Genomic DNA, 14184 nt, shown 5'->3' with positions numbered 1-14184 from the left:
GGCATGCACCTCCAAAAAGGACAAGGGTGTGGCCAGGTGAGAAAGGGCGTGGCCCCTGTAGAGTCGACTTTTACTGGGGGGCCCGGGGGGGGGGGGGGGTGCTGGAGGTGCGGACTGCCCTGTGTGCAGAGCCGGCTCCCTCACAGTGTCAGGAGCCAAGTGCTGCACCTAATACAACAGTGATTCACCCAGATCCTGTCACTGAGGGGGAGTCTGCACTAAGGTGTCACCCCTCGGCGGATGAAACCTGGGTTCAGCCCGCACCCCCCCGCACTCCCCTTGTGATGCCACTGAGCTATGGGATGCCGGCGCTCGGGATCCCATTGGTCAGAATCCTGATGCCGGCATCCCAACAGGGTTAGAATACAACACTTGTCAGTCAGTATTCTAACAGTCCCCCTCTCCCTACCCTAACCCTCCCTCCCCAGTGCCTGATCCTAACCTCACTCGCTAGTGCCTAAACCTAAACTCCCCCTCCCTGCACCCTAAACCTATCTCTCCCCCCTTAGTGCCTAACCCCTAACACTAACCCTAATCCCGCTGCTTACTGTCGGTCATGATGCCGGCACCGGGATTCTGATAGGTGTCGGGATTCCAGTGCTGGCACTCTAAGCACCAGCATCCCGACTGTTCAGATTTTAACCGCATCCCATGGAAAATATTGGATTCATGCATGCATTAAAAATTCTGGCTCCCCATTATAAACCTCTGACTTAGAAAACGATGAAAACCGAGCCCATCCAAACTTCATGGATCCGAGTGAATCCAGACGATGGCTTGGGTTTTCCTGCCTTGCTCGTAATTTCAAATCAAGGCAACACATCATCATCCCAGTATCGGATTTTCACAGGTTTTGGTTTCTATATATAAGTCCCTCCCGCAGTAATTCGAGCGCCATTTCACACTGACTCCAGTTTTCTTCTATTGTTTGTACTATGTCTGTGTGCTGTCCCCCAGTGCATTTGTTCATGTACATATAAAAGCGCTATCTCCACGCAGTGTGAGCTGACCTGCGATTTAAGAAAAAGTAGAAAAAAATATATATTTTCAATTGTTTGTACTATGTCTGTGCGCTGTCCCCCAGTGCGTTTGTTCACGTACATATATAAGCCCTGTGTCTCCATGCAGTGTGAGCAGAGCTGTGAATTAAGACACAGCAGAAAAATATATATATATTCTATTATTTGTACTATGTCTGTGCACTGTCCCCCACTGCATTTGTTCACATACATATAAAAGTGCTGTGTCTCCACATAGGGTGAGATGAGAGAGTTGCAGTTGGTGGCCAGTTTTTTGTTGTATTTGTTTTGCTTTTATCAAAATCAAAAAAATGTGTGTGTTCTAAAAAATTCAGGCTGTGGAACTGAAGTATTTAAGAACACTAATGATCAGGAGGTCAAGGGCCACTGCCTTAATATCTGCACAGTTGGTGGCCAATTTGTTTTTTTATTTGTCTTTTATCAAAATAATTTTTTATGTGTGTATTATCCCCTCATACTCAGACTCTCAGCTGCATCTCATAAATGTACTACAGGGATGTGTTACCCTATTGGGGGGGGGGGTGTAGTATGGCCATCAGGTCATCCACTTAACATTTGTTAGTAAAAGATAGACTGATTTGGAGTTAGCTGCTCTGCAGTGCAAGTATTCATTTTCTTGGCTTTACTTTCAACCATTGGGAGGAATCCTTGGCTATTGACAATGTATTCTTGTATAGCCTTGAATTTCATCTTATTAATCAATCAAATATAATTAATTAATCAATGAATCAATCAATTAATTAATGCACCACAAATTAATAAGAGGTGGTATCTGAAATTATTCACCTCAGGGTGCGCTCACATCGACATAAGGATACATGTAATACAATAAAATATTTTATTAAAATTACACAGTATTAACATATAAAAAACATTTATAAATCAGCATCTAAATGGCCATTCTCACATGTTCATCATAATGGATCAATAATAGCATGTGTGAACAATCAAATGTCCACCTGTATAAATAAGTATATTGATCTCCTTTAAGGTTGTAATTATGTCCAAATAGAGCAATATTGCACTCACGTCCCGTCAATAATTGTACTCCTTATTAGGGGGGGTAATGAGATTTCCAAAGCAAGTTTCAGTTGTTAAATGTCCACTCCCTGAAGTTTGCCAATCAACACTCTCTGCAGCCAACCAACAGGTGATTCAAGGTAGCTATTTCAAAGAGGGTGAAGATTTAGTGGTACAGTCTCGGTATATTTACCCAGCTCTCATCTCCCTGACGTCTGTAGGGGCAATGCTGGTCCGAAAAGCTGCTGTTATCTTGATTAATTATTGATGGGACGTGAGTGCAATATTGCTCTATTTGGACATAATTACAACCTTAAAGGAGATCAATATACTTATTTATACAGGTGGACATTTGATTGTTCACACATGCTATTATTGATCCATTATGATGAACATGTGAGAATGGCCATTTAGATGCTGATTTATAAATGCTTTTTATATGTTAATACTGTGTAATTTTAATAAAATATTTTATTGTATTACATGTATCCTTATGTCTATGTGAGCGCACCCTGAGGTGAATAATTTCAGATACCACCTCTTATTAATTTGTATACTGTGAAGTAGTAATATCAGAGCTATTTATTGGGTAGCGACTCTTTATACATTATTTATCAACAACTTTTATTTTATATTTAAAATAGCGCCTGGTGTTGTATTATATAATTAATGCACCACTTTCATCCATTTTGGGAGCTTTGTTTAATAGCATTTTCCACTTCTCTTCTTCGTTTTTTTCAAAGCAGTAATAAAATTATGATTAATCAGTCAATTAATTACTCAATCAATCTCTCTTTCACTAAATGATCCACCTCCATTTCATTGTACTGCCCTCGGGCCTCTGATCTAGTTGTATAGTTTATAGTAAACTGCCATCCTGTCTGCCACTGCAGTGCCACTCTGTTTCCTATTTGTGCCATGTTTGAAGAGGAACTGCTACGTGTTTGTGCCGCCCACTTCTGCTGCTTAGCTTAGTCAGCCAGCTAGCTTGGTGCAACCTTTTGACCTAAACTGGATGAAAACAATATTGTGAGATGTGAGGTGGACAAAATTCACTGGAAATGACTGGAAATTTATGTTATTGAGGTTAATAATACTATAGGAACAAAAACAGGCCCAAATTATGTGATTTTAGGTTTTTTTTTATACATTTTTGAAAAAAAAATACAGATCCAAAACCAAAACACATGGGGGTTGTTTTGGCAAAACCAAAACCCAATGATGAACTAGAACTAAAACCAAAACATGGGGGTCAGCTCACATCTCTAGTATCAATCCCTCTTGGACTAAGTACTATGCAGACGTACAGCACTGTGACGCTCCAATAACACAGTGACAGGCTTAATCACATGCAGACCCTTTTATAGAGCCCAGCAGGGCAGGACTGGCCAGATGGCCAGATGGGCTGGTCCAGCCAGTGCCACTCAGGGGTCTGGACGGGATCAGTATAAATTTAGTGAGCATGCAGCCACAGGCCTTTAAACACAGTGCAGCCTTCATTATAATCTGGCTGTGCCTGCCATCCCACAAGCTCCGATTGGCTTGCAACCAGTGCCACATTTGAATGACAGTGGTGTGGTCTCCCATGGCTGCATCTGGACTCTACATGTTGGGGAGCTGGTGGGCGGCACAGCACCTGGCCACCTGTTTATCTAGCACATGGTCAGAGCACAGACTGAGGCTGCTGAGTGCAAAAACAGAGAGGTAAGTGGCTGCAGGTGGGACACCAGGGGAGGGTGAGTGGCATAAAGTTACTTTGTAGGGTAATATTATAAGAGGCATTACTATGTGTGGCTTAATGTGCATGGGCTTTACTGTGTGGCATAATGTGTTGAAGGGACATTACTGTGTGTGGCATAAGGTGTTATAAGGGGAATTACTGTGTTTGGCATAATATGTTAGAAGAGGCATTACTGTGTGGCATAATGTGTTAGAAGGGGTACTACTAATCTGTGGCAAAATGGAGTACTACTGTGTGGCATAACATGAATGGACTTTGTGTGACATACTGTGAATGGGCTTTACAGTGTGGTGTAATGTGAATAAGGGGCACTCCTATGTGACGTAATGTAAATAAGGAACACTACTGTGCGGTGTAATGTGGGCACTGCTGTGTGGCTTCATTTGACTTAGGTGTACTATTTTGTGGTCATGCTCCTTCCCAGTGAGACCACACCTGTTTTTTTTCGGCGCGCACTCTCCATGCTACACTTATGGGTGGTGGTGCCAAAATATGTTGTTATGGCTCTGCTTTGGTATGCACAGATGCGTCATCCTCTGTGTTCAGCACCCCTGGCCTAAAAAATTCCTACAGCAAACACTTTATAATCCTCTACAACTGCTAAGCTAGGGTTTGGTCATTTGGAAAAATGCCTTCCCTTTTCTTTGTGTATGTGACCTACACCAATGTAGTGCCAGCTTTACTGAACAAAACACAAAATACCAAATGTCTGATTATGGCACATGTTGAATCTCCTGCAAGATGTGTGTTGTGTGTATTTTAAGTAAAGGGAACCAATTCTGGTGTCCGTGCCCATAAAGTATCTTCTTACTATATAATATAGGGTTGCAGCAGACTAAACAAACTCTGTGCATGTTTGTATTAAGGAGACAACAACAATACTCGTGATTTTATTCTCATTCTGTGGAGGATTACGATCTCCCTGCTTTTACTTGATAGTAACTAGCTTCATTGTTGCCCGGCTGTATATTAACTAGCTTCAATTTATGTCTGCTAAAGTGTGAACAGCTGCGCACCTAGACAAGACATTAAGGGTTCTATTTACTAAGCAGTGTTAGGAGACAGTGAAAAATAATAAGAAAGTGATAAGATACCAGCCAATCAGCTCCCAACTGTCATTTTTCAAACACAGCCTGTGAGATGACAGTTGGGAGCTGATTGGCTGGCACCTTATCACTTTTCACTCTTTCTCCAAACACTGCTTAGTAAATAGACCCCTAAGTCTTTTATACCTATTGTTACATATTTAATCTGCCAAAGGATCACAGTGAATAGCAACAATATTATATTTATATAAGACAGTGTATCATTGTGATATATTATTTAACTGATGGTGTTTATATTGTTTTTATATAACTCAAGGTATATTTTTATTTTCAACATGGGTTTGTTTTAGTGGTTATTAAACATTTTCTGACTGTACTCACTATCTTTATATTTATTTACATCCTATTATTTGGTTAAAATTGAGATCATATATAGAGGTAGCGCAAAATATCATTTTTTTTGTGTATTTTAATACAGATAATGATATACACTTGTATGTTGTCCTAATATTAATTATATTCTTAAGAGTATAGCCTAAAAAAATGGGAGGAGTCAGGAATAATAAGGGGAGGAGTCTATGCCACAAGCCAGATGCTGACGTGAAGTGGGCCTGGGTGCTTTAAATGCCAGGGCCTATTTTTAGTCCCAGTCTGACCCTGAAGCTAAGTAAACAAGTCTTGCACCTGCAGTCTTAATTAGCCTGACCTTTAAGTTTGATGACTTAGACATATGATGAGTCAAGCACAATAGACATGTATGTTATTGTGGCTGATAAGTCATGCATCGTCAATAACACATAGTTAAGAGACAGCTTGTAGTGTTTAACCATTTAACTACATGCCAACATTCTTTACTGTTTCTTCTGTGATTAGGGTTCCAGAGGGGCTATTGTTTGTAGATCTGGATGATACTCCTTACACCTTTGTCAATGTCTACACTCCCAACTCCTCTCAACCTCACTTCTTAGTAACCCATAGAAGAACTAGAGTTGTCCTGATGGGGGATTGTAATACTACCATTGACCACTATGTTGATCCAAACGTCCCCTTAGGTCAGTTCAGCAGGCTGTCTCTCATAACTCAGCTGCTTTGGGGTTTATTCTCACTGAACATCTTATTTTTGATATGTGGTGTTTAAAGGAACCCACAGCTAGGCACTATACATTTTATTCCCAGGTGTATGAAGTTTGTACTTGTTTGGACATTATGTTTCTCTGTACAGATCCAGCACAACAGATCTTTGATGTTACTATTCACCTTAGCTTGTGGTTAGATCATGGTCCATTCACAGCGGACAGAGAGTGTCACACATCAGGCCCCGAGACCCTGTTACCTGACTCAACTCTGCCGCTTCGCAGTGACCCCCATGGTTCACTGCAGTAGTCTATGGGCCTGATTCATTAGCAGATACAAATCAATCACAACTGCAATTGCTAATGGGTCGCAGTTGCTAAAATATGCTACTGCCTGCCAAACCACAGCCGGCATAAAGACGCCCACTTCTGCCTTCTCATATCCGTCCAATGTCGCAGTCCAACATAAACATTGGAACCTTCGACGCACATCAAGCACCAATACAGCGGCTCTCCTCACACATAGAGAGCTCTCATGCTGCGTAGGAGACCGCAACTGCTAAATTATGCACGACCATGAAATGGCATTTAAACTGTCTGCATGTCTGCGGTTTTTTTAACCACCAACCCCCTACCCTCCAACATGACCCGTTCCATTAGGTACAAAACACTCTGCTCCTGGACCTCCCACCTAATGTATGATTGCAGTCACCTGTGTTGAACTAGGTAATTGATGAGAAGGGTGTTTCAGCACAGGTGTCTGCAATCATACATTAAGAGGGAAGTCCAGGAGCAGAGCATTTCGTACCTAATGGAACGGGTCATGTTTGAGGGTCTGCATCCCTGTTACCTCCCCAAACACTGACTACCTGTCACTCACTTTGTGAATGATTCCTCTATTCATGCATACTTGCAATGCAATCGTGACACTTGTGCTGTGCGGCTTATATATATGTGCAATGGCAAACAATCTCTCAAACTGCCTAAACATCAGCATTGAGTTAGCTGCTGAATCATGCCCTTGTGTTTGCTAACCTTCTCTGAGTTAAGCATCTTTCCATAATTTTCCTGGCCCTAGTACTGCACAGGCACCATTATGTTGTTTACAGTCAGCTGACTCTAGATTCTCCAACCAGACGCTGTTTTTCCTCCAGCTGACCTGAGCCGCCAATTGGAATTCTGGTCACCCTACTTAAAGTGGGAATGGAGGCTTGAACTGGGCTGAGACCAGTGATAGCAGTAACAGAACCGGAGTGATACCGGAGACTAGAACCGGGCTGGGACCAGTGATAGCCGTAGCTTGCGCACAGGCTGATAAGGTGCAGACTGGATTCTGGTCACAACGCAGGACTGCAGAGTAGATGAAGTAGCAGCAGCTTGCAGAAATCCTGCAGACAGCAGCACAGGTTAAGGTTCTGGTAGCACATGCACACTGGTGAGTAAGCACACAGAGAGGAGGAAATAGGGTGCTCTTGCAATGGATAGGCGGAGGTGGTCATGTGAGTGCAGCAGTCATGTAGAGGCTGGATACTACTGCTCATGGCTGTGCCCATGACCCTCAGGAATGCAATGACAGCGTGAGCCACCTTGATGAAGCACCACCAGACAGGATAAGTATGACTAAGTCCTGGTTTTGTGAATTCTGCTGGTAAAGCAGTAAAGAAGTACATTACCAGAACAACTTCGCATGTGACTGGTTACCTGGCTCCTGTCTCTTCTAAAGCTTCCTGTGTTTCCTATGCTATTGTTACTAGGGTAACATAGCGAAACAATCAGTAACATCGGACCCATACACACACTTGCACAAACCCTGACCTTACTCAGAAATTGCTAACAGCTACATACACTATCAGTGCTTTGGCTGCTTATGGCCATGCAGTGGATAATTAATGCATGCCCCTGCAACGACATTGAAATGCACTGGCATGCCTGTGTTCGCCCAACCCCCCCTCTCACTCGTCATCACCCACAAAAGGCACTTCCTGTCAATCACTCTGCTCTGCAGTCCGAATTGCAGCGCATGGTTCATGCACGCACACTGTGTCTTATATGCATGCGCAGTTCGTAAATATCAGCCGATTGCGTGCATCTTAGCACTTGTGTTCCTTGCTGTATCAGGCCCTCGGTTCAGGAAATAAAGTGCAATAAAATTAATGTCATGCCAACACCCTTAGAATAATTAACTTTATTAAATCTCCATCTCCACGCAGTTCATTTCAGTGGAGGTTCACATTGAGAGATTGACAACATTATACATTTTCAAGGTGCAACTAATGTTGCAAGAACAGCCAAATGTTGTTTAAGTTGCTACATAGTGTCCGGAAATGAGTGAAGAACTGCTAGCTATATTTATTAAAAATTTGTATATTTTAATGTGTGTTTTCTATGATTTCCTGTCACAATTTTTAGAAATATTTTTTCACTCTACTCATGAAAATATGATATATCATATGTAAGGTATATGGATATGCAGATATTGATGAATTGGTTGCAATTGTTTTAAATATGTGAATAAAAGTTATATATTAATTTATTGATGTGACCAGTGTACCATTATACTATTTCTTTTTCCCATATAGATTTCCTGTGCTATTGTCCAGGAATCTGCAAGTATCAGTATGCCACCTGCTGAGCACTTTTTCCGGAGAACACCTGTACAGAAAGCGTCAGCAATTCACCAGCTGTGCACCCCGATTCTGTGCAGCATTCGGCAAGCACCAGTATCTCACCTGCTGTGCGCTCTGTTGAAAGAACACGGGTACTTCTGTGCAGCACTCAGCAAGCGCCAGAATTTCACTTATTGTGTTCTCTCTCCAAAGAACACCAGTAGATCTGTACAAATGCCAGCAATCCACCTGCTGTGCACTCTCATCAATATCACCATCTGTACTGTGCACACTCTTCAGTTGCTCCAGTAGTTTTCAGCATTCCTTCCACAGAGTATTACTCTTGCTACTCCTATCTGTTACTGAGCTTACTCACAGCACCTTCCACCAGCTAATACAGCCCTTCAGCTCAACCTTTTAGCGAGTTCCCTATATGAACTGCTGAATGAGGAGGAGCATTATCAGACCACCTAACTTCATACACTCCACCACCATCCAGACAAGCCCAGCATTTACAGTCCAGAGTCCAGAAGAAGCTCGATCCCTGACATAGAGAGACCTCAATCCTGTGCTTGTCATTTCACCTGGTGCATCAATAAGCGAATGTTCCTTAACCCCCAACTTGACTCACAACTAGATTTGGACCCCCAACGCTACTTTTCCACATTTGTCAGCCCAGATACCCCTCCCATGTTATTGTGGGACACCCATAAAGTGGCAATGCGTGACATTTTTATTAAGTTCGCTGCCAACACTAAGGGGCATATTTACTAAAGTGAGAGTTTTTAGAAGTGGTGATTTTGCCCATAGCAACCAATCAGAGTCTACTTAACATTTAATTAGTAGCTTCTAGAAGATAATAGCTAGAATCTGATTGGTTGCTATGGGCAACATCGCCACTTCAACAAACTCTCAATTTAGTAAATTTACCACTAAAAAGCTCATTTGCAGAATCTACTTAAGGCTTCTGGACTAGTTGCAAAACTAGATGTGCTCCATAAAGCCTCTGTGTTTGAGAAGAATTACTGCAAATGGGTGTCAAATTGGGGCAAATCTGCTCACAGAGTTGAGAAGTGACCCAGTGGAGATGTTGCCCATAGCAACCAATCAGCATTGAAGAAGCATTTATCAAGTACATTCTATAAAATGATAGGTAGATGCTGATTGGTTGCTATGGGCAACTTCTCCACTGGTCCACTTCTCCACTGTTTTCATTGCTTCATATATCATCTATGAGCCTTATTCAGATTTGGGAATAGAGTAATGCTCCGTACACACGGTACAATAAGCTGTCAGATTTTAATGATAACGATCATGTTATTATCGTTAAAATCTGACAGTTTCTGGCACCTGCAAATGACCATACGATGGTCGATGCCCGGCCACGTATCGCCGTTATCGACCAACTACCAAAATCTGTGCAAGCAGGCAGACCTGGTCGACCAGGTTAGCCTGCTTACTACGTTCGTGGGTCGTTATAGTCATTAAGGGGTTAATGCATCCAACACATGCAGGACGATCAGACTACGATCGTCTGATCATTATCTGATCGTTGCCATCGTACCGTGTGCATAAGATAGAGCAATTAACCGTGTACCTGGATAAACCATGTTGTAATGCAAGGGGTGCAAATACATACATTATTTTGCATGTGGGGTAAGTAGTGGCTGCTTTTGCATGTAACCCACAAATGCTGGACAGCTTTATTTTTACACTGCAATTTAGATGTCAATTTGGACTGAGGTGTCTATTTACTAAGCAGTGTTAGGAGACAGAGTGAAAAGTGATAAGAAAGTGATAAGGTGCCAGCCAATCAGCTCCAAACTGTCATTTTTCAAACACAGCCTGTGAGATGACAGTTGGGAGCTGATTGGCTGGCATCTTATCACTTTCTTATCACTTTCTTATCACTTTCTACTCTGTCTCCTAACACTGCTTAGTAAATAGACCCCTCAATCTCTCTGCGCATTTTAAATCTGCCCCACCTGCAGTGCTGCATGGCTTTACCAAGATGCACAGTTACTTGCTCTTTCTTAAGCTGGGTACACACTAGACCAGTGGTTCTCAAACTCTGTCCTCAGGACCCCACGCAGTTCACGTTTTGTTGGTCACACAGCAGGTGCGCAGGTGTATTCATTACTCACTGACACATTTTAAAAGATCCACAGGTGGAGCTAATTATTTCACTTGCGATCAGTGACATAACTAGGGTATTTTGGAGCCCAGGGCAAGTAAAAAAGTATAGCCCCCCCACCATCTAAACTAAGTGCGCATGCCAAAAAAGCTGGCATGGTCACATGCCACAGGGGGCATGGTCAGTGAAAAATGAGGGCGTGTTAACATGACTTACCACCATTTCACTTCACTCTGGGAGCATTCCTTCCATTCCATATGCACCTTAATGTCCCCAGTAGCAGTGCCCCTTATACAGTGCCACTTATATAGTGCCCCCAGTAATGCACCCTTATACAATGCCCCCAGTAGTGCCCCTTATGCAGTGCCCATTATACAGTGCCCCCAGTAATGCCCCTTATATAGTGCCACTAGTACTGGTCCCCCTATGCAGTGCCCCTTATACTGTGCCCCCAGTAGTGGTCACCCCTATGCAGTGCCTCTTATATAGTGCCCCAGTAGTGTTCACCCCTATGCAGAGCCCTCAGCACTAGTCCTCTCTATGCAGTGTTCCCAGTAGTGCCCCATATATAGTGCCCCCAGTAGTAGTCCCCTTTGCAGTGCCCTCAGTAGTAATCCCCCTATGCAGTGCCCCCAGTAATGCCCCTTATATTATGCCCCTAGTAGTAGTCCCCCCCTATGTAGTTCCCTCAGTAGTAGTCCCCCTATGTAGTGCCCCCAGTAGTGGTCCCCCTTATGCAGTGCCCCTTATACAAAAACACAAAAAAAACCACACAACTCTTACCTGACTCCCCGCTCCTGACACGCCCATCGCTGTCCGCTCCTCTGTCCTGCCGGCCCGCTCTGCACTCTGCGAGAGATGTCATGACATAGAACTGGACTAGATTGCATTGTATTACACTGGAATGGAACAGGACCAGAGTCATCGGATGACGTTTATCCAGTCTGGTTCCATCTGGTGTAATCCAGTCTGCTTCCATCCCAGTGTACACAGTCTGATCCCATTTCGGTGAATTCCAGTCTTGTTCCATCCCAGTGCTACCTACCCATCTCCATCCTGACCTATCCTTGTCTGTTACAGTCAGTTGCCGGTACAGAGAAACCTAAAGCAGAGGACCACAACCTGCACTTCAGAGGAACTAAGTCAAAATCCCCTTGCAGGGGTCCCTGGTAAAAATTTCCGGCATGTTAGACTCCGCACCTCTGTCTTTGATCTCAGCCATCATCTCTGATACTAATTAGCTTCCTCCAAGTTAGTATACATCTCATAAGTCGGAATTACTTCAGACCGTCCAGTTTCCCAGCTTGTGCTCCTGAACTCCTGCCTACCTGTGATTCTTGTAGGGTTCCACAGACAAACCACACAGTGTAACACTTTGAGGAGAGAGAGGGAGTAAGTAATTACCTGAGAGGAGAGGCGGCATTCATGGGTGGAGCAAAGTGGGCGTACGGGAGTATGAAGGGAGATGATTGGGTGAAGACTTTGTAATTTGCTGTTTGAAGTTTAAAATGAATTCTGAAGGGAAAGGGGAGCCAATGATGGGTTTATAGGAGAGGGGAGGCAGATGTAGTATGTTTAGAGAGAAAGATGAGCAAGGCAGCAGCATTAAGGACAGACTGTAGTGTAGATAGGTGGAATTGAGGGAGGCCAGATAAGAAGAGGTTGCAGTAGTCCAGTCTGGAGATGAACAGTGAGTGGATGAGAGACTAAGTTGCGTCCAGGGTGAGAGATGGTCTAATCCTGGCAATATATTTTAGTTGGAAATGGCAGGACTGTGAGAGGTGCTGGATGTGTGGATTGAAGGAGAGGGAGGAGTCAAGAACCACTCCAAGACAGCACACTTGTGGGCTAGAGAAGATGATTGTTGTGTCAATAGATAAAGAAATTGTGGAAGATGAGGGTATGCGGCAGGTGGCAAGACTATCATCCCAGTCTTGGACATGACAATATTAGGTCTTGCATTATACATCTCAATGTAATAATAGATAATATTAAAATCTATTAGATATATATTATTATATATATAAAAGATATTTAATTTTGACAACTATATAAAAATATTACATACCTTCAATTGATGGGATAATAAATATGTTGCTAGTATTACAGGTAAGATGTGTTGTTGTTTGTGCAGAACTTTCATTTTGTGGTTCACAAGCAAATATTCCACCACCAGCTGGAACCTGATAATACTTTCCTTGTGTATCAATCTTCATATATATTAAACCGTATTCTAAACTTCCATATTTGTACCATGTGTAGTGCTCTCCTTCTGGAAGAGGGCAGGTAATATTCTCCTTGTCAAATACAGTAATTACTGCAAAATAACAAAGTATTTATTGGGTTAATATTAAAAGGCAAATATATATTACTCATATGGTCATCACACATTTACAAGTCATAGGGGCCTATTTATCAATGAGTTTTATCATAAGTGATAAAACTTGTTGCATATGATAATGGTGCTCCAGCCAATCAGCTACTGTCATTTTTCAAACAGTTAGGAGCTAATTGGCTGGATTACCATTATCATAGGCATCAAATTTATCACATGTTGCTTATGATAAAGCACATTGATAAATAGGCCCCTTAATGTTGAAGGGTATTTAGGCCCTCATTGAAGGGTATTTTATTTATAAACCATATTCAAGCTAATAGATCGTTTCAGTGTTTTTGCAGAAACAAGTATAGATTACAAGTGAAAGTACACCTTGTTGCAATTCACCAGATTTAGGACCTGATTCAGAGCCACTCGCTAAGCTGTGCTCGCTCGCTAGGAGCGATTGTCACCCGTCTGCGCATGCATCTAAGTTGCAGTGCGCATGCACAAACTAGCGTCTGCGATGTACAATCGAGCGCTTGTAGTACACAGACAGGATGCTACTTTGAGTGACAGATTGCGCCGTTTGTAGGTGGTAACAAGGGAAGGTGCTTGTGAACGGGGGAGTGGCTGTGCGAAAGCAGGCGTGTCTGACCGTCAGAACGGCGTTTAATGAGTGTGCATAATTAGCAAAGTAGATTCATTGCACACGTGACTTGGTTGTTTTTTAGCCTGAGCTGCTCGCAGTTCTTGGGGTAGGTTAGGTCAACCCCAAGCGCTGCGAGCAGCTCCGATGGCCCTCGATGTTCACGATTAATCAAATACTTCCCGGAGATGACGTGTGCTGCGAATGACAGGTGGGAGGTTTTATAGTCCAGCGTACGCTAACTGCCATCGCTCGCTAAGACATAGAGGGCATCCTTACAGCGCAAATAGCGATCGCTTGATTTGCATACCCGGCACCTTTTTGCAAGCGAGCTATCGCATCATGCGAGCGGCTCTGAATCAGGTCCTTAGTGCAATGCCTATTTGATGAGCTGAGTTTAATACCCAGAGGCTATTTCTCTAAAGGATTTTTCCTGTTGCACCACACAGAGTGTTATTTACAGATGTTTTATATTGAATTTGAAATTTTATGCAATTGATTTATGATTGTATGGATAACTATTGAGACCCATAAATAAATGTTTTATTTGATTCATCT

The 14184-nt window shown here is 42.8% G+C and overlaps 1 protein-coding gene across 1 annotated transcript in view; it reads right to left on the bottom strand.

Moving 5' to 3' along the window:
* Window positions 1-14184, bottom strand: part of LOC148540317 (uncharacterized) — a 31426-nt gene that overhangs the window by 16381 nt on the left and 861 nt on the right. The window contains exon 2 of the mRNA XM_088447601.1: window positions 12729-12977. Coding sequence (XP_088303727.1) covers window positions 12729-12977 — 249 coding nt within the window. The remainder of the gene's footprint in view (window positions 1-12728; window positions 12978-14184) is intronic.

Source organism: Taudactylus pleione, unplaced genomic scaffold (assembly GCF_031769625.1).
Source record: "Taudactylus pleione unplaced genomic scaffold, aTauple2 ptg000019l, whole genome shotgun sequence".
Classification (NCBI taxonomy): domain Eukaryota; kingdom Metazoa; phylum Chordata; class Amphibia; order Anura; family Myobatrachidae; genus Taudactylus; species Taudactylus pleione.
Note: the sequence above shows the minus strand (reverse complement) of the source record. Positions and strands in the feature narration are given on the sequence as shown.